Source organism: Nipponia nippon, unplaced genomic scaffold (genome assembly GCF_047370975.1).
Source record: "Nipponia nippon isolate SJK-2023a ecotype South Korea unplaced genomic scaffold, ASM4737097v1 scaffold_3, whole genome shotgun sequence".
Lineage (NCBI taxonomy): Eukaryota > Metazoa > Chordata > Aves > Pelecaniformes > Threskiornithidae > Nipponia > Nipponia nippon.
This window is the reverse complement of record NW_028262347.1, coordinates 54,012,204-54,031,662: the sequence shown is the minus strand read 5'-3', so window position 1 is coordinate 54,031,662 and position 19,459 is coordinate 54,012,204. Positions and strand designations below refer to the sequence as shown.

Here is a 19,459-nt window from a genome sequence, read left to right as displayed (position 1 = left end):
GACCTTCTTTTCAGACCAGGACTGTATTACAGGGTGAGACAACCTCACCCTAAACACCATCAGTGAAGCTATGAGCTGCCAAACAGACAAATCTTAAAGGCATCAAAATCACTAGATGTTCACAGGTTTGCCAGATCTCCTCTCTGAACTCCCATTACCTTGGGATCTCCCTGTATTTTTACTGCAGGGGGTGCATTTCCAGTCCCACTGATCTTGGCATGAGACTACTTTTTTCTGCAAGCTCTAAACAAGAACTCTTTCCCTGGTCAAACTACCCTGGAAACTTTTGCCCTTGACTCTACCAATTCCCAGCACAAACCCACCCTATTTTACAGACTTGCTCATCTCTTGTTATCCAGTGCACTGTATGGCTGCGATTCGTCACATATCTACTGTTTCATTGTATGTATCGACAGTGTCCATTAAGCAACACCAATAAGGATGCAATACCAGTGAGGATGCACCATGGCAAGGCTCTAAGAAAAGGAGCACTGGATTTTTCCATTCCTTTTTTGAAGGTACATTCCTGCTTGCATTTCTCGATGGATACAGTACAGTTCTCTGAGCAGCCATTTAAATCTGTCCATTCTGATATCCTCCATTAATCCTACTCCACTCCACAAATCAGCCACACTCTGTGCCTCACAATCTCTCTTCTTGTGATTTTTTTTTTTTTTGTCAAGCCACAGCACAATATTCCTCTTGGGCTAGTCTGTCTTCCTAGTAGACTTTTATGAGACGTCCCATCAAAAAAGTCCTCCACCTCTTAATTTCAGCCCACCATCTGTTCGATGACTCCTCAGTCCTGCCATAACCTTGTTTTCAAATGAGACCTGGGCATTCAGTAACCAGGGTTTTCTTCTTCTCTTTGGTTGTATAAACTTGCGTAACAACCCAAAGGCGCAGATGCGTAATAACACCTGTGTCATCTAGACTAACATGTGAAACTGCCCACGCAAAGAGTATTAAGTCAACAGGATGAGAAGAACAAAATAAAAATAATTAAAAAAAATTATCAGTAACAGCAACAATTCCTTTTCCCAAAAAAGCAGAAAACAATTTTGCCATTCTGGAAAACTCTGAAGTGTCAAAAATGCACTTTAAGAGTACGACGAGACTGAAGGTTTTAATGAAAAAATGCAGGAAATAAGTCCCACGTAGCCAAAAGCCTGGACATCAGAGTAAACCTGTTAGGAATGAAGAGTTTAACAGTACCAGCCTCTGGCCAACAAAAGGTTAATGCCATAATCTGGAATCTAGAAGAAGGTTACAAAATAGCACAATGTACATGTTAAAGTTGAAATTTATGGAGTTCATGTGAAGTGCCGCAGCCTGGAAGATCCTGCCCTTGGAAATAAGCAAAGTATGTAGGAAGTCTCTCTGACTTGTGAGGTTTTTCACAGCAAGGAATTATTCAATTAGCAAAGATGCGTGCTTAACTGGTAATGTCATCACTTAATAGCAGCCTAATCAATTGTATGAACGGCTTTTAGGAATAAATGGGCAGGCATCCACCTGTTCAACTCATTCATGATGTGTTAGGAATGAAACCAAAAGAAAATCTAATATGGATTCCGTTGACTTGTGTGTCTGGCATATCTCCTGCTATCAGTCAAGCTACCTGGCCAGCTGCTCATGTCAGGAAAGGCTGTCTCGGTTTATGCTCCTGGGGGCAGAAGCAGCCAACTGACTGTTAAAAGCAACAATCAAGGAAAAGCTTGGAGACATGGGAGACCCAGCTCAAATCTTCAGTCTCGACCCTAAGTCTCCTGTACTTACAAGGAGAGCCTGGACCATCTGTATCCTGACTCTCCTGACAGGGTCATTTTCTCTCTTACGCTACATTTCTCCCTGAAACTCAAAGTCTCAACTCAAACTCAAAGGGTGTGTTTCATAATGGATCAACTTATAGTGCCACCCTGAGATGCAAACCTGAACTGTCCCTGATTATGCCTCCATGACTAAAGAGCTTCCTGCACTCTGTAGGTGTCCCCACCAAATTGCAGTTGAGGTGGCACCAGCGTGGCAACTTGCAAGGCCCTACAGGTAGATGGAGATGTGGCAAGTGCCTGCCACCTGCAATCCCCAAAAAATCTGGGTAGCAACAAATCTGAACACACTGTCAGCGCCCTCCGCTGCCAGCAACTACAGGCAGGTTTGGTGAGAGAGTCCTCCCACTGACTTCTTTACCCATCCACAGTGCAGGCACTGATACATGAACTCCCTTTGCATTCAGTGGGCACCTCTAAAACCTCCACTGCATCTTGAAATAGGAGTCCCAAATGGGCTAGATAGAAAAATCCCATTTCTTTCCCAAACTATGAAACAACGAAGAGTGACTGGCACAGATGAAGATGTCTAAAGTTAAGTGAGAGGAGTCCCTCCATGTGTGGCTGTCCACACATCATTATCCAGGGAGGTGCAGCCTTGGTGAGTCACACCAAGCCCCTTGCTGGGAGGGCAGATTCATCCACAGTACTCTCACAAACCTGTGGCTACTGGAGCTGGGAAAAGATGGGTTTAGGGGGAACTCAGGGCTATGAAATAAAAGGAGTGCGGTACAGAAGAGGCGTGACATGGAGACTTTGCACCAGAAAATCTGGAATCATCTTCCTGGAGAACAGTTTTCTCTTCCACAAACCCTGGTTGGTTTGTGTGAAGGATGGCCTAGCAGGAGAACTCAGCAAATAATAACTTGCAATGAGTAATTTAGTCACAAAATACCTCCATGTCCTTCTGTCTGCAGAACCTTCTGCAAGCAAATAGGATCACCCATGGTCGCTGACTTGAAATTAGTACTCGTGTGTTTGGTAGTAGAAGATTGGCTTCTGCACTGCTCACTCACAGACCCGGGTGAGCCCAGTGCTTTTGCTCTTGGCCTGCTGAAGTGCGCAAACACTATTTCCCATGAGAAATAAGTCTCACCACTTAAGTGCAACCAGTGCAACACACTGCAATGTTCTTGGGGTATATGACAAAGTCTACCTGAGAGAATGTTTGATTAAGACACAGCAGGGGAACGAACATGACCAAAGTAAATTCCCTTAAATAGTCAGGGATCATTGCTTTCTATTTTTGCACCAGGATCTCTATGGCACAGCAAGAAACTGAATGCAGAGTCCCAGCCAGAGAATTACCTGTATGCTCACCCTTTCCCTTCCCATGTCTCTCAGTTGCCTTTTCTCGTCCAAAGGACTTGACATATAAAGACAACTGAGGCACACATCTACATTCCTGTTGCCAGTCCCCCATGTAAGCAAAAGCAAGTGTCCCAGGGAAATTGCACAAGCTGCAGTCAGACAGCAACACCCACCAAGCTGGGTGCAACGCATAAGCTTCCCTGGCTCCTTTCTGGCAAGACTGCTGCAGTCACCCAGCTCTCCCAGCAAGTCTCCCCTGACCCAATCCCTTCTTCTTTCCTCCTGTCACTGTTCATCCAGCCACTCCAGAGCCCTGCCCTGGGTGCAGGTCTTGGATCCCACTGCTGTCAGGGAGCTTGTCAGTCCCATGGGATGAGCATTTCTCCATGCAGGGCTGCTCCTACCCATCATGCCCAGCCCTTGTGTGGGCCAAAACCTGGGGTGCACTGCAATTGAGACCCCATAAGGCAGAGCACCACGTAGCCTTTTCTGGTTACCCTTGCAGTTCATCTACCTGCGTTCCTCTGGGGACCCTCCTCTAGACAGCCTTGTGTCACGAGGAAGAAGAAAAGCGCTTGTTCTTCTCCAGGGCTGGTGCTTTTTGGTGTCAAAGCAGCACAATAAGAAACTGCAGAGCTGCCAGAGGCTGTGCCAAAACCAGGAGAATGGTATGAGGGTGTGAGCCACGCCAAGATGTAAAAAACACCTACAGGAGATTAAAGGAGGGATCTCCTAAAGTGTCATGGCGCCGTATTGATGCCAACACAGCTCTGCTTGGCTGCATGTGCCACGGGAAGAGGGATGCTGCTTTCTCTGGCCAGGCGCACCAGCATGAGAGGAGGCAGGACACAGGGATGGGACAAGGTGGAGGGCGGCCATGTGCCATCCCCAGGGCTGAGGGCATCCTGGCCTGGTGAGGCCATGGGACAGAAGACAGGAGAGCCCCAGTAGCTGATCCGAGCTAGGGTGCCAGCTTTGAAGCTGTAGAGCAGGGGCTGGAAGAGAAAATTGTCCGGGGCAGGGTGACACTTATGCAGGTGGGAATATGTAAGAGAGGCATTTTTGCAAAGCAAGTATTTAAAAGGTTCAAAGAGGCACAGGAGAAGGTAGGGGAAAAGCCCACCATGGTTCAGCAAAGCTTTACCCCTAAGTGGATGCCCATCAGCCAGCAGGGAGATCTGAGTGCAGGTGTGAGAGACCTTTGAGCCAGCTTTGAAAGCCATGAGCTGAGCTTTGCCTTGCAGGCTGCTGTGGTGGAGGAGCAGGCCTTGAAGGAGATCACCCACAGGTGATCTGCTGGGAAGGTGGGAGCCCCCAGCCAGGACCCTGGGGCTGGGAGAGCTGCAGCCCCTCGGCCACACCAGCTCCCCTGCTAGCTCCTGCTTCCTTCTTGCCTTCCCTGCAAGGAAAGGGTTGCCGAGCCAGGGCACGGACATGGTCCTCACCTGAGCCCAAGGTGATCCCCTGCCTCTGCCTGAACAGCCTGGTGCCTGGCTCCCCAGCTCTGCGCAGACGGCTGCCACCAGAAAGCAGGGTGCAGGGAACAGCATGGAAATCCGCCCCCAGCAGGATATTGATTTTGCAATAATAAGCCCCTTCATCTCCCTTGGGCCCAGGAATAGCTCTTAAGAGAATTAGCAAAGGAATAATCCATGTCATCTACTCAGCATTTTGAGCACAAGCTTAAGCGTGGTATTGTGTCCCCGGGCTTTTGCTGAGCCCATTCATTCTCTGGCGCATGTGACAGGACTTACCGGTGCTGGCCCCGCACTGAAGGCCATGCTTGCGGCACGTGCTCAGTCCCCAGCTGTTCAGCACTGGGACACATCAGCTGCAAGGAGGGGGCAGAGGGCACTGCCCTTGGCTCTTCCCACCACCCCCCAGCCATCAGCGGTGGTGGGGCCAGCTCGAAAGCCCCGGCAGGAGAAGGCACACGCAGCATCAGGCTCAGGCTCAGCGCAGGGGCCAGTTCAGGGTTGGTCCTGTCTGACCAGACGGGTGCATTCCCAGTGCCCACGGGGCTGCCTGTGCCCCAGCTCCAGGCTGCCAGAAGATGACTGTGTTTGCACCAGGGGCATGCCCCGAGGCCGGCTCCTCTGCTCTCAGTGTTACACTCTCACACTGACCAGCCTGCCTCAAAGCTTACCTTCATTGCACAAACAAACAGCAAAATCCCTGGAGTGTGAAGGGAAAAGGAAAAAAAAAACAAGAAACTAGCAATATTCACTGAGCTGGGGAGGACCCCCTCCTTCCTTGGCCCGCTTTCCAAGGGGAGCCGAGGAAAGCTTACTGTTTAAGAAGGATTAACCAGGAAAGAGAAGAAATTAAAGTAGTTTTTGAGAAAGATCATTATGAGTCATGGGAGGTTGAAACCGGTTTTCCTGAGAGAGCAAGTAAATCCCCTGGAGGGAAGCCCAGAGAGGTACCAGCACAGCCAAAACCAAAAGGGAGTGTCTGAGAGACAGATGGACAGACAGAGTAGGATTAAGGTGTTCCCAGGTCCAAAGGCCCATGGAAGTGACAAGAGACCCCTCTGCAAGTGCAAGGAGGGATGGAGCACTGCTGAGCCACCCTGGGTGTGAGCAAGAGGGCATCCCTGTGCCGGGGAGGGACCGCAAGCAAGGTCCGGCCACCGCCCAGCTCCGCAGCTCCCCTCCTTGCCGCAGACCCCCAGGATGGGATGGGACGGGATGGGACAGGGGTTTGATTCCATCTGACATTTTTATTTCCCCTTTATGCACTGCAGTAAATCACAAAAGACAGTAAGACCACTGTTTGGTTTTACAAACAAGAGCTGCCCGCACATCCAAGGCAACGTTTTGGCCCCCCAGATCCACTCAGGCAGCCATGCTCAGCCAAGCACACTGGCTGCAGCTACAGGCCACAGATATAAAAGAGAGCTGAACAAAATCCGACCCACAGAGCCAGAGCACCTCCCGGCCAAGCTGTGAGTGCTTGCAAATGTCCTCACACCCAACTGCCGAGACTGCTGTATTTGTGCCAATGCTATTAGTGAATAGTGGCCTGGGATTTCACCCTTATACCTGCAGTAAGTCCCAGGTTGCCCCAGGACAGGCAAGGATGCAGGACAGGAGGGGTAAAGGAGACCCACAGGATGAGGGGAGCTCCAGGGGGTGCAAGGAAGGAAGAAGACAGCCACAGCCGGGGATGCTCCAAAAAACCCTGCAAAGCCCTGCTGGTCACACAGCTGGTGTACTGGCTGCTGGGGAAAGCCTTGGCACAGAGGCATTGCCTGTGCCGAAACCTCACTGTCTCAAGTGCTTGGGCAGCCCAGGACACCTCACCTCTTTCTGGGTGTGCACAAGGGTCCAGGCGGGTGAAGAGCAACCTGCATCCCAAGAGGCAAAAGCTGGTTGCTGCTGCAGCCCCTCCAGCTATAAAACATCAGAAAACATCATGGCCTGAAGCGACAGGCAGAGAGACACCGCGCAGAGGGAACCCCGAGGAAAAGGACAAACAGATTTCTCTCCAGTTCCCGCAGCAGCAAAGCTGGCAGAGTTGCTGCTATGAGACCCTTTTTATCCTGCTCCACTGCTGTTTACAGAAAATCAGCCCTGGGCTCTGGTGGGAGGGAAGAGAGGGTCTGCAGCCCAGGAGTCTCAGCAGCAAGGTCGAGTGTGGATTTCAGCAGGTGGAGGAGGAGGAGGAGGAGGAGGGTACCCGATGTGCGGCTCCAGCACCCCAAGAGATGGTGACAGCCAGTCCCTGCAGGAGGGAGCTGTAAAAGATGGATCCTGAGTGCTTGCTCCTTCTCACTCCCTATCCCACGCCTGGTTTCCCTGCAGGGCTTCGGAGCCGCTCAGCTGAGCGGCCAGAGCAGGGCTGGCAGCGCTAGGAGCAGGGACACGGGGTTTGTGCCGACACGGAGAAGAGGCAAGCCCTGGGGGGAGAGCGGCTGCTAGCTTTGCTGCTCAGGGCTTAATGCCCTAAAAGCCCAGCTGATTTCTGCTCAGAAGCAAAGGGAAACCGCAGGCACTCAGGACAGCCCGGCACCCGACGATGCTGTGTTTCCCCAAACCATGATGAGACAAAGGTTGGGGAAATGCATTGCCTTTTGCCTTCTGCCCTGGAGCTGCCTGAGCTTTGCCTGGAGCGATGGTGCTGGGCCTGGGACCGTCTCGCCTGGGGCAGAACACATCAGAAAGGGGCTGCCGAGAGACGTTGCCAACAGGACCTACACGCACAGCAACATCTCAGGTACTCGAGTGAGCGATTGCCCGCCTCTCCCTCTGCGGGGCTGCTCAGGGCCCCACCGTGCAGGTGCACAGGGTGAAGGGCATGGGGACGTGTTGATGATGGCATGACGGTGCTTCTCTCGGTGGGCGCGGAGGCATGCCTAGGGCACGTGTAGGGGCTGCAGGGCTTTGCGTGGTCCTCACGGCCACTGCAGCTTCTGTGATCTGGGAGAGATGTGTCACATCAGAGGCAAAGTCTCCAGGCACAGGGCGGAAATTTAATGTTTGACTGTCTTCCTTTAAGAGTGAAGTCCCCCTCCATGTTAACCTCTGTGCATATTATGATGGACCAGCTCCCTGGCCAGGGGATGGGTGCACTGAGCACATCCCTGTCGCCAAGGGCTAAGCTGAGACCCTTGAGAAGAAATGAGGATGGAGTTTTTTTAAAAGCACAAATAATCTCCAAATGCTGAAGGTGATTTTTTTTTTTTTAATCTACTTCCTAGAGCAGAGTACATGCTGTTCCCCAGCAAGTGGGACACGGCATGGGGGCTGCCGTGGGGTGACCGCCCGCCCGGTGCAGGCAGCCTGCCTACCTTTGCATGCGGGCAGCGGTGCAGAGCAGCCCGTGCCATTCTATTGAACCCTTCACCTTCCCAAACCTTTATGAACTATATGTTGTTTCCAAAACGCCTGTTGGGAACAGTCCCTGGACCACCTTATCTCCAAATCATGGCAAGGGATTGTTGAGGAAGGTGCTAGCCAGTGACAGACAATTTAACTGTACAACAGACCCAGTCCATGTCCCTGGCACCCCTGAATTTACTCATATAGACATCTCCACTACCCGTTAACAGTGTTGCTGGACCTAGAGAAAGTCTGACCTTACTCAACCTGATTTGTTTCTTGTCAGCCCCTCTGGAGGAGAAGCCTACATCATCTCAGCAAAACCAGAGGCAAACCAAACCTCTCTCTCGCATTAGCTTTACTGCTGCACTTGGAGTTTCCCTCAAGGGTTCCCCCTAAGCTAGACAGAGCACGTTTCTGGCTGCAGGTTTTAAGCTTGACTTAACTAGAGTTGATCAGAGTATTTTCCTTTAATTCGGGATATTGGTACCTATAATACCTGTTACACAAGAATCTACTCGTTCACATTTTCTTGGCCTTGTGTTAGCATATCCAGGTTTTTTTTGCAAGCACACAGTCAGATTGGCATCCCTTTTGGAGCCTGCCTCACTCCCGGCTCTCACCAGGTACTAGCAAGCTGGAACAAGGACAGCACTAAAGATGCAAAGGGTGCAATGCAGAAAGGTTGATCTAAGCAGGGTAACTGAGTAGCTCTGAGTAGTTGTGGGTAACAAACTAGAAAAAAAATTAAAGGCTGGGATGGAAAAAGTATCTCTCTATAGCATAGAGAAGTATTTTTATTGCTTTGAGTTCCAGCCAACAATATTCTCCCAGATTGTTGGGGTATTAAAAAATGCCTGTCCTCTTCTTTCCTTCCTAAGCGTTGCTCTCTGCACACTGTCGCCATCCTGTACCTTTCCAGTCCCACTTTTGCTGTTCAGTAGCTGCTCACATTGCAGAGTTTACAACTAGAAGACTTATTTTCCAGATAAAGCCACTAGACTTCCCTACATCTCTCCCTTAGGATTACACAAAAAAAAATTTCAGTGACTTGCAGGACCCGCAGGAGTGACGCAGGGGCCAGGCAGCTTTTTCAAGAACATCACCAGTGGGGGCTTTGTCACCACCTCCACTTAATGTCTCCCCTTCTCCCCCAGCACCGTGCACGGCTCTCCCCCCACCCCGCTATGGATACTACTACGTGGACAGAGGCTCAGGCGTCTCCCTGGGCTCAGTCCTTGTGTACTGGTGCCAGGAGGGGTACCAGCTGGTGGGCAGCGAGAGGCTCGCATGCCTCCGCCAGGAGAGCGCTTCGTCTTGGAGCCACCCCCCGCCCCACTGCCAGGGTAAGGAGCCTGCCGGTATCACCCAGCGCCTCTGCCCACTTGTAGGGTCTCAACAGGGTGCAGGTGATCGCCACCTGATTGCTTACTTGGCCCTTGCATGGGGGTTTCCTCACTCTGGCCAAGCAGGAGGAGGAGGTGGGATGCCCCAGCCACCCAAAAAGGGGACAGCAGAGGTCCAGCTTGACCCAGTCGGTGGTTGTCAGCATGGGTGAAATGCCATGCTTCAGCGGGGTCCCTGTAGCAGCATTTCATGAGCTACATAAGGGGAGGGGTGCCAAAGGGGCGAATTCACCTGGCATCAGCTCAGCAGATAACCAGGCCTTATCTCGCTCCCAGTAATGGCTACAGAAGTCACCAAGTTGGGTCAAGACCTGGTACTGGCTGATGCCCAACTCCAGGTGCCAGGCACAGGGACTCCAGGGCACAGCCAAAAGCTTTCAGCAGGAGGAAAGCTGAACTCTGTAATAAGCCAGCACGTGCTGTTTGTGAAGGCACGTGCAGAGCACGTGCCGGTTGCAAATGGCCCTCGTGTTTTTTGTGGGATGAGCTCATCAAGAACAAACGTTTGAATGTCGAAGGAACAAAATTTATTGCTTTAAAAGCTTTCTCTCACACACTGCATATTGTGTGCGTACATAAAATCATTTCAGGAAAATTGCCCTCAAGAAAGTATTTTTGCAGTAGCAAGCAAAACCACAGAAGTTGTAAATACTGTATAGCTTATGCGTGAATTATATTGCTCATGCTGGACACTGAGAATTAAAGAGCCAGGGCCCTTTCAGAAACAGTTTACGGGCAAAAACCTGTGGTGCAATAGCTGACTAAAAATGTTTGAAATGGAAAAGGTCTGCCACATTCTCTTTTGCTGCTTCTTTCACTTGCTCCAGAGAAGCAAATCCATTTTAAAAAGGTAGCATCTCAGCGAAGGCCAAATTAGAAACTGAAGTGCTTCAACCATAGGACATCCCTGCAGGTGCTTCAGCTCAGAAGCACCCCAGGCAGCTTGCCCTTTAAAAATGAAAACAAAAATAAACTGATTCACCTCAATTCAGAGCTGTAAAACCTGGTGATATACAGTCAGTGAGTGTCTTTGGTTCATAAAAGTAAACACAGCAAAAGAAAAGCAATTAACTTTGTTGCAATAGGTTACAGGTACTCCTATAGTAAAATATTCATAAAGCTCATTAGCAAACCTTGTCTTCTCAGCTCTAAACAGACGCTGCAGTTCGTGCACTGCTTAATGAAGACACAACTTGGGTGAACCAAAAAAACAAATCCCAAGCCTTAAATCACACCATGGGTTCCCCAAAATGAAGAGATCTTAAGACGGTTTTAAGGAAAAAGATCCCCACGCACTTGTTCTCTTTGAAACAAAAAGCAAAGTCTTAGTTTGGTTATTTTGCAAGGGTCATAAGGTTGGGTTTTTTGAATCTGTGTGTTGCATTACTTTGCAAACCTAAACATGCAATTTTTGTAGATGTTAGCAAATTCTTTCATATTATTTTGCTCTTGGGATGGGAGCCACGTCCTCAGCTTTAGACATTTACAATGCAAACATCATTTAGGTTCCTTTATAGTTTGATCAGGATGTAATTCATCTGCTCTTTCTGGACATCCATCTTAGGGCAGGTAGGGGTCACAGACTTGAATGGACCATACACCCATCCAAGAAAATTCTGAAGGAAGTGGCTATTTTTCACAATGAGGGTGGTGAAACACTGGAATGAGTTGCCCAGAGAGGTGGTAGATGCCCCATCCCTGGAAATATTCAAGGACAGGTTGGATGGAGCTCTGAGCAACCTGATGGAGTTGAAGATGTCCTTGCCCATTGCAGGGGGGCTGGACTAGATGACCTTTAAAGGTCCTTTCCAACCCAAATTACTCTATGATTTTATGATTACAGCCATCAAAGTTTCCAATTAATTTATTTTTTTTTTTAATTTCACAAGCTCATTTTTTCTTTCAAATACTCATGCTTCATTAATCTATTTTTAATTATTTTCCTATTTAAACTTTTGGTTTTTTCCTATTTAAACTTTTGGTTTTTTCCTATTTAAACTTTTGGTTTTTTCCTATTTAAACTTTTGGTTTTTTCCTATTTAAACTTTTGTTTTTTTCCTATTTAAACTTTTGGTTTTTTCCTATTTAAACTTTTGGTTTCCAACTTTTCCCCCTTGTCCAAATTTTTCCCCCTTTTCCAAATTTTTTTTTCTTTTTTCCCCAATGAACCGTTAAGCAGAAATATACGTTCCGGGAAAAAAAAAAAAAAAAAAAAAAAAATGTTACTATCATTTCTTTATTTGGGTCTCAATTCATGCTACCTTTGTGCTTTACGCAGGATGCATCCGGCACGTTAAGCTTTCTGTCCCACGCCATTTATTTTACTTCAATTATCTGGAGAAAATATTAACTTTTAATAGGATTCCTCCCCCCCCCCTTAACTTTCTTGCTAATTGAGCCGGCGCGGCATCGCCCAGGTTCACCGTTATTTTTTTTTAAATGCTTATTAATAAGAGCTGCACCCTGAAGCATAACTTTAGGGTTTATTCCCCATGGGGGAGCGGGGCCGGGGCCGGGGGGGGGACCCAACGCCCGCATCCGCGGGCGTTGCGGTCCCCCCCCGGCCCCGGCCCCGCTGCAGCCCGGTCTCGGCTCACCACCGCCCCGCTTTGCCCCCGCAGCCGCCCCGCAACCCTCGGGCACCGGCTCCCGCGTTGCGGTGGCCGCCTCGCTGCTGAGCGGAGCCGTCATCCTGGCCCTGTCCCTCTCCTTCGCTGTCTGCTGCTGGCGGGATAAGGCGAGGAGGAGCCGCGGGGGGTGAGTAGGGAGGCGTGTGTGTGTGTGTGTGTGTGTGTGTGTGTGTGTGTGTGTGGAGGGGGGTGAGGTGGTTTTTGGAGGGGTTGCTGGAGCTGAAGGAGAGTCGTTGCTGCCATCTGCTGAGACACGCAGCCGGGCGGGCTGCACCCACTCGGGACACGGCCCCCTGCAACCCACCTTTCCCCCTGCACAGCCCTCCCGTTCGCGCATCTGAAGCCACCTGCAGCTTGGCACGATCATGCGTAAAAAAGTTAAACTGCTGCTCCAAAGCAAAGGTAGGTTTGGCCCCGGTGATGAAGATGATGCTTTGCAAGGGGGCCTGGCAGCGGGGATGCTACCAGTGATTGCAGAGGGCTCCTGCAAGAAAAGCCGCAACACATGCAAAGCTGTTAGCTTTGGTGATTTACAAAAAGCTCTCCATAACGGAGGAAGAAGGGAACAGACAATAGCTGGAGGATGGTTGGTGGGAACATCCCTTTTCCGAGGCTAAGTTCAGTGCAACTGTGTGGGCACAGCCCAGTGGGGGGGAAAGGAGGAGCATCCTCCTCTGGGAAGGACCGGGAGAGAAGCCACAGTGGGGAGCAGGGCTGGGCAAGCCAAGGTACCACCAGTCAGGACCACACTCGCAGAACAGCATCTCTGCAGCAGCACTTCCCTGTTTTCCTGGCCTACGGTCCCGGTTTTGCCAGCAACGGTACCCTGAACAAGGGATCACAGCAACAGGGACCATGCAGGAGCCTACCTAGGGATGCAGCTTTAACAGAGAGCCTAATTCCTTATTATCAGAAGTGCACAAGGACAAGGAGTAAAAAACCCTGCAAGAGAGAACATCTCAAATCTCTCAGCAGGCACCAGCCATAGCTCTCCCGGCTGGCCTGCTCTTCCCCAGGCTGGCTGCTGCCTCACCAGCACCCCTTTTCTGCAGGGCTGAAAGAGCTTCGGTGCTTTCCTCTGGGAGTGAAGGAAGGGGGTCAAAACCACTGGGTGACAGCCTTGGTTTAGGATTCCGGGCGGGGAGGGTGTGTGCAAATGAACACAACCAGCCCACAAAGTGCAAAGAAAGCATCTACATGGGCATTTCTCTCTCCACCTTGCAGGCTGCGGCACAGGAGGAAAGCCAGAGGAGGATGGCAGTGTGACCCCTCCACCCCGGAGAGGGGAAGGAATGCTTTTGGGAGACTGAAACACTACCACCGGCGCGATTACCACCTCTCGGCCCTCTCCAGCTCAGTGTTCCCGGGGGCATTCGCAGGCTGCAATAACTTCGCTTTCCAAAGGTACCGCTCAGCCCCCTTGCTGGTACTGCCCCCCCAGCTTCTCATGCAGGGGCAAGAGCTGCTCCCAGACCACCTGGAGGCAGGAGCAGCCAGATGTAAAAGCCCACGTCGCTCGGGCATTCGATCCCCTGCCTCACCATCTTACATGCTCCCCACCTAGCACCTAACAGCAACGAAACCTTTGCACCCACTCTTTTTCAAGGGGGAGGTGAGCCAGAGGACCAGGGCTCCCTTTCACCTTGCCTCAGCATCACCTGGGTGGGCTGCAGGCTCCCATCGGCACGGCAGCCCTCTCTTACTACCCCCTCTCCTTCTTGCCTTTACCAGGAGCCCCGAAAACCTGCCAAAGCTGCCCCTGCAGAGCTGGCACCCTGACGCGCAGGTCTTGCCCCAGCTGGTGTTACAGCCCATCACCGCCCTGCCCAGCCAGCCACGCCGCAAGCCCCGCAACACAGTGCTGCCTGCCATGCCCTGCCCTGCCGACCTCCCCAGGGACCTGCTCCCCCTCCACTACAGAAGCTATGAGGAACATAAGCTCTTCAACAAGTTCGGGAGGCCGGTTTGAAAATTTAAACTGCCATTCAACTTTTTTTCCTTTTTTCTTTTAACACCATCAATTCCTCGAAAGTCTGCAGAGCTCAGGGAAGAATTTCACAAGTGCCAATTACTGCACCTGGGTTTTCAAATACAGAAAATTTGACACTGCATGTTGAAAGGCTTTTTTGATAACCCTTTTATCCCCCCCCCCCCCCATGTCCAGAATTGCACGTTTCAAACAAGAGTTCCTGGGTTACAAGCTTCTTAATTGATCATTTTGGTGAGATACATAAAGCCAAGATTGAGTAGCTCCAGTTTAACCTACAGGCTGAGCATGTGCAGCCTTCAGGTTTTAAATACAAGAGTCTGATTTTCTGTTTAGGGCTCTTTTAAAGGCTGAAAGTAAAGACAGACAGTGACCAGGAACAAGGCATCTATGTCATCAGATAATTGGAAGCATTTACAATTCATTGCACTTGAATGTAGGCTGAGATTTAAAGGGTTTTTTTGTTGTTGTTCAGAACTCACCATATCCTCCCCATTTCTACACAGACAATCTTAGACTTGCAAGATGCAGTGACAAGCGTGCAAAGATAGCCAGCCAAGAGGAAAACAGGAATTTATCTTTAATACAAAGGACCTAGCACATGGGGAAAAAAAAAACCACCAAAAACAAACCACACAACACCTAAGAGTTTTTCATCCCTTCTCTCCTGCATTAGAGATTCACATCAGGTGTATCAGGAGCTCCAGCAGCACCTGAAGAGCTAGCCTAAGTGCCATCATTTGCATTCAGAAAGCAATGACACCCATATTTCTGTCCAGGATTTCCTGGGTGGAAATACAGGGGTGCATCCCAGGCAGCGCATGCAGATACCGGCCAGCAGCTTCAGGACACCTTGGTCGCCTGCTCGCACTGCAGGATAGGCCTGTGCACGCGTAGCACGCCTGACGCAGTCTGAGCACATGGGACTTGTTGAGTAACATGGCATCACCACGTGTGCACAGAAATGCTGCTTGTGTCCCGGGAGGCATTATGGCATCCATCAGAAGAGGTGCTGGCAGCCCCAAGAGCTGCTGCATGTGTGGGGCAGGGAATCCCTAAGAACGAGCACCCAGGACACGAACCCCCAGCATCACCTGCCATCCAGTGCTCAAGGATGCAAACTGCAATACTCAAACAAGCCTGCTACAAAGGCTAGGAGTTTTAGTCTGCTGACTTCATTTCCATCAACATTTGCATCAGATTTCAAGGAAAGAAGCCTTAAAAGATGGAAGGTAGCACATTTTTGTAATAAGGCAAGACCTACTAGCGGACATCTGGGCTGCCGCTTCTCCCTGGAAAGAGGGCTAGGGACACTGTTTTTTCTGTTTCTAATAAAGGAATCTCTCCCCATTCCACCTCCTATGTCGTCTTTGCACGTCACCAACCTATGGAAAGTCTGGTTTGGGGGCTGACTTTTCATGGGGGAGGGAGCAGGTGGTAAAGCTTCTACGGATCCCTTGCAAAGGGTGACAGCGCCCACAGTGGCCATTTACCAGCCACCGCACCATAAGAAGGAAAAAACCTTTCATTCTCCTAAGACAGCCGAAGCTGTGGAAAGGACAGGAAAAACAGGACCTGCTCTGCGTTTCCCTTCGGCTCACATCCTAACCTTACCTTTTTCTCCTCCCTCTTTTTCCAGCCAAGTCTAACACGCAGGGAGGGGAATAATCCTGCTTCAAGGTAACCTGTTCTTCAGTCCCCTCCGGCACGCTCGCGAGACCACCCGGAGTACCCGCGGAAAAAGGTGCTCTGCGCGCAGACACGCCAGCAGTGAATTCGGGCACAGTGCTACGGGCGTTTTGGGCTCTCACGAGTGCATCGGTGCCATACCCCGGACGACGCTTCCACTTCTGTCTCACCGAAACAGGTTTCGTGGGAGGGGATTCAGCCCAGGACCTGCCCTGGGAACAGCACTGCCCAACTTCTCGTTCACGTAGGAAGGAGTTGTCTTGTTAAGAGATGAAACCAGGAAAAAAAGGAAGGGAAACAAGAGGACGGGAATGAAATTTTTCATATCTGTTCCTTATCTGTTCCTCTCCCCTGCCACGCTTTAACAAAAAAAAAAAAAAAACACGAAAAAAACCCCAAACCCAACTCACTACAATTTCGCCTTTCTCCAAGGAGATTTTTGTGAAAAAAAAAAAAAAACCAAAAAATTTGGGACACAGAGTTTGCTGCTCCTTGGATCCATCCAAGGCTTTAAAACCAAAAGTGGGATTTTTTGCTACAATTAGAGATTGACACCTGCTTTCACTGCAAACTGAAATGACGCACATTTTAGATATAAAAATCTTTTGCCAAACATGTCCAGAAAGATGCTGATTTTTAAGTGTCATAACAAAAAGTTAACATTTTCAATTAAAAACTGACACAGTAGTTTTTCATACAGAGAAAAATGTCAACTTGAAACAAGCATTTTATACAACTGATATTTAAAAAAATTATTTACTTCACAAAATGGAAGTTTGCTTGGGGATTTGTCAGATTTGTAAGTCCGAGGACTAGGGGAGAGAAGGGGCAATCCAGCAAGGTTTCAGAGGAGAAAGCAACAGTAACCGTGCAATGACTGTATCCCACTGAAAGACTCCACCTCGTCAGTGTTGCAGGAGATGGGCTCCTGGTGACCACCACAGGTCAGGCAGATCATCAGTCTCCCGTCAGCGGCTTGGGATTAACAAGAACTTTTCTATACTGTTTTCCTCCACAGTGACACCACCTCTGTTCAAATGACTTCCACACCTGGTATCACTGCATCAGACCACCCTAAACCAGTGCTTTTCATCAGCAAAGCCAATAACAAATCTACTGCTGCCAGGATCACCCAACTCACCTCAAACCTCCACCATGCAGCTGTTCAGACTCCTGCATCCCCACAAGTCGCCTTAGCTCCCTGTACTTGTATGGCAAGAACTTCATTTGGCCATTTCCATGTCAGGAGCCTTTGCTTTGCCACATAAATATAACAGCGGTAAACCTCGGGCAAACACCAGAAAGAAGGGAAGATGAAGGTCTTGCTCATAGACAGTGCTCTCACACGTACCTCAGAGCATACTGAAGCTACACCATTTCTTACGCTGTAACCCAAAGCTATGACGATACTTCATGTTTTTCCTCTTTAGGAGCTTTGTCACAGCCATAAACAGAAGAGGACCCGAGAGCTGTTTCCCATCAGTGGAACATCCCAAAGTAGGGAAAAAGAGATCCTGGGATTTGGGAGAAGAGGAAGGAGCACAAGTTCCTACAGTTACTACATCCACATTCAGCCCAAACACATGATAATAAACCAGTGAAGCTGAAAGCACTTCTATAGCCAGCCATATAGCCATACATTGCTAGAAGATGTAAAGCAACAACTACTCTTTAACAGACATGCATTCACAGCAAACAGCACTTCACACTATTTTCCTTATACGTGCTAAGAATTCATGTCACTAGCGACGAGGCTGGGGGAGAGTTCACTCCCCTTGGGAAGTCAGGAGCACCTACACCCCTTCAAGCAGGGCTGGTGACAGCTCCAGTCCCCTAACCCTTCAAGCACTGTGCCACCTCTCACTCAGCGTTTCTCAACACACCTCAGTTCTGAGCAGTAACAGTTTTTATTCCAGTGCTACAGCTTTTCCCGGAGGGAATGAGTCCCAGGCAATACAATCCCACTCAGTGGATTTACGTATGGTGGAGACCAACACCAAATCTAAGCTCCTCTGCAACTTAAGGCAACTTCCATGCATTCCGAGGAGAGGGACGAACAAGAAGCACCCAGGTAACTGTTCTACAATCTTTTCAAGTGTATTTTTCTAAGCTCCCTTGCAAGGGTGAGGGAAGAAATTGGTGCATGACCCCTCTTCCTCCCAGAAGAAAAAAAGGCGTTCACGCCAAAAATCTCCACAGCAGCATGGCCAGCTCTACAGAGCTGTAAAAAACCCAAGCCAAAACAGAGCAAACAAAAACACAAAGCCAAAAAACCAAAACCACCACCACCAAAAAACACAAATCAAACCAAAACCAAACCACCACCCCACCACCCCCGCAAGAAAACCCAAACACACTGCATTTTCCCTAAAATCCAACATCTTGAATGCCTATGATTAAACAAGCATCTCTGAAAAATACTTTTTAGACAGTCTATGATGGAGGGGAAGGAAAACAAAAGTTTGGAGTTCAGGAACTAGAATACAAACTCAATTTCAGGATTAAAAACTGTCATGGAAATTGGCAATGGTGTTTTAAGTATGATTAGAGCAGCCCTGTCTAGACACCGCACTTAGAAGAGCACGTACCTGCTCACGCTTGACTTGCAAGTAGGAAATGGAAGTTATAAAAGGAAGGAAAAGGAATGTATGCAATGGCTCTTCACCTTACCTAGAAGGTGACATTATACTCTTTGCTGTACTCCAAAGAAACATCATTCCCCTATTAGATATTAAAAGGAAAAGAAAAAAAAAAAACCAGCCATGAACTCTTAGTATCACTCCAGCACTGCTGACCCCCAAATTACTACGCTTGAATTGAAAATTCATTGAAAATGCAATGCAATTTCTTGTACCAACATGTTCATGGCTAGTAACTCCCTTCCCTCAACACACATTCACGTCTGCTTTGGAGGAGGAGTCTGGTCCATCCTTTTTCTCTAATTTCATCTCCATCAGACACCATCTACTAAATGTGTTGCTAGTCCTGGTCGCCAGCCTTTTAGTCAAGCACTGTTCTTGGCTTAATACAAGAAAGAGCTGCAAGTGTCCATACAATACATAAAAACCACAGAAGACCGTGCACTGAGATGATCACATAAGCAGACACATGCTCTCCTTTCCATGAAGGCTCCTGTCCAGAATTTCCTGTCGCAGGAAGAGTCTGCCACCAACAAAAACATTAGGAGAAACTAATTGGGCTCCACACAGTTGAACAGAGTGAAATGCCAGGCTGCTTCCAGACCACGGGGGACGCAGGAATCTGCATCAGGCAGTAGATAAAGCTAGGCTAAAAGAGGCAGAAGCTGCCCCCCACCCCAATCAACCTGAACACCGATATATTTTAATGTTATAACACCACCGTTACCCAACAAGAAGTCTTTTGGGGCTGGGGAGGGGGACCATAAAGAGAAAAAAAAAATCATGCCAGTTGCAAACCTTTTCCGTAAGGCTAAATTTAGTCAGCAGGACAACCACACAAGCTCTCGTATGGCAGCAGGGAGTAAGCGCTCTCCTGAGCGGCTGAAGTGCATCCTAAACTGTGGCAAAGAGACAAATCAAGAACCGAAGAAGGCGGCAGCTTCAGGAATTGCAGTGGTACATAGGAAGCAATAACAGCTGCTTTGGGAGGCTTGCTTATTTTCAGGGTCAGGAAAGGCACCCTTCTAGCAGTGAAATGTTAAAGGTTGAAAAAATGTCTGTCTCCAGCAACTGGAGAAGAAAGAAAAAAAAAAAAGAAACAAAATGCACATTGCATCTTCACCAGCACCTGCAGCAGACTGTTC

General features: G+C 49.2%; 1 protein-coding gene across 1 annotated transcript; it reads left to right on the top strand.

Annotated features, from left to right (window-relative positions):
- The first annotated feature begins 7,180 nt into the window (after window positions 1-7,180).
- LOC148054606 (sushi domain-containing protein 3-like) lies at window positions 7,181-13,968 on the top strand. The gene is made up of 5 exons (XM_087766925.1): window positions 7,181-7,358; window positions 9,121-9,309; window positions 11,991-12,126; window positions 13,224-13,403; window positions 13,731-13,968. The coding sequence occupies exons 1-5, from the start codon at window positions 7,181-7,183 to the stop codon at window positions 13,966-13,968; spliced, it is 921 nt and encodes a 306-aa protein (XP_087623051.1).
- Window positions 13,969-19,459: the final 5,491 nt, after the last annotated feature.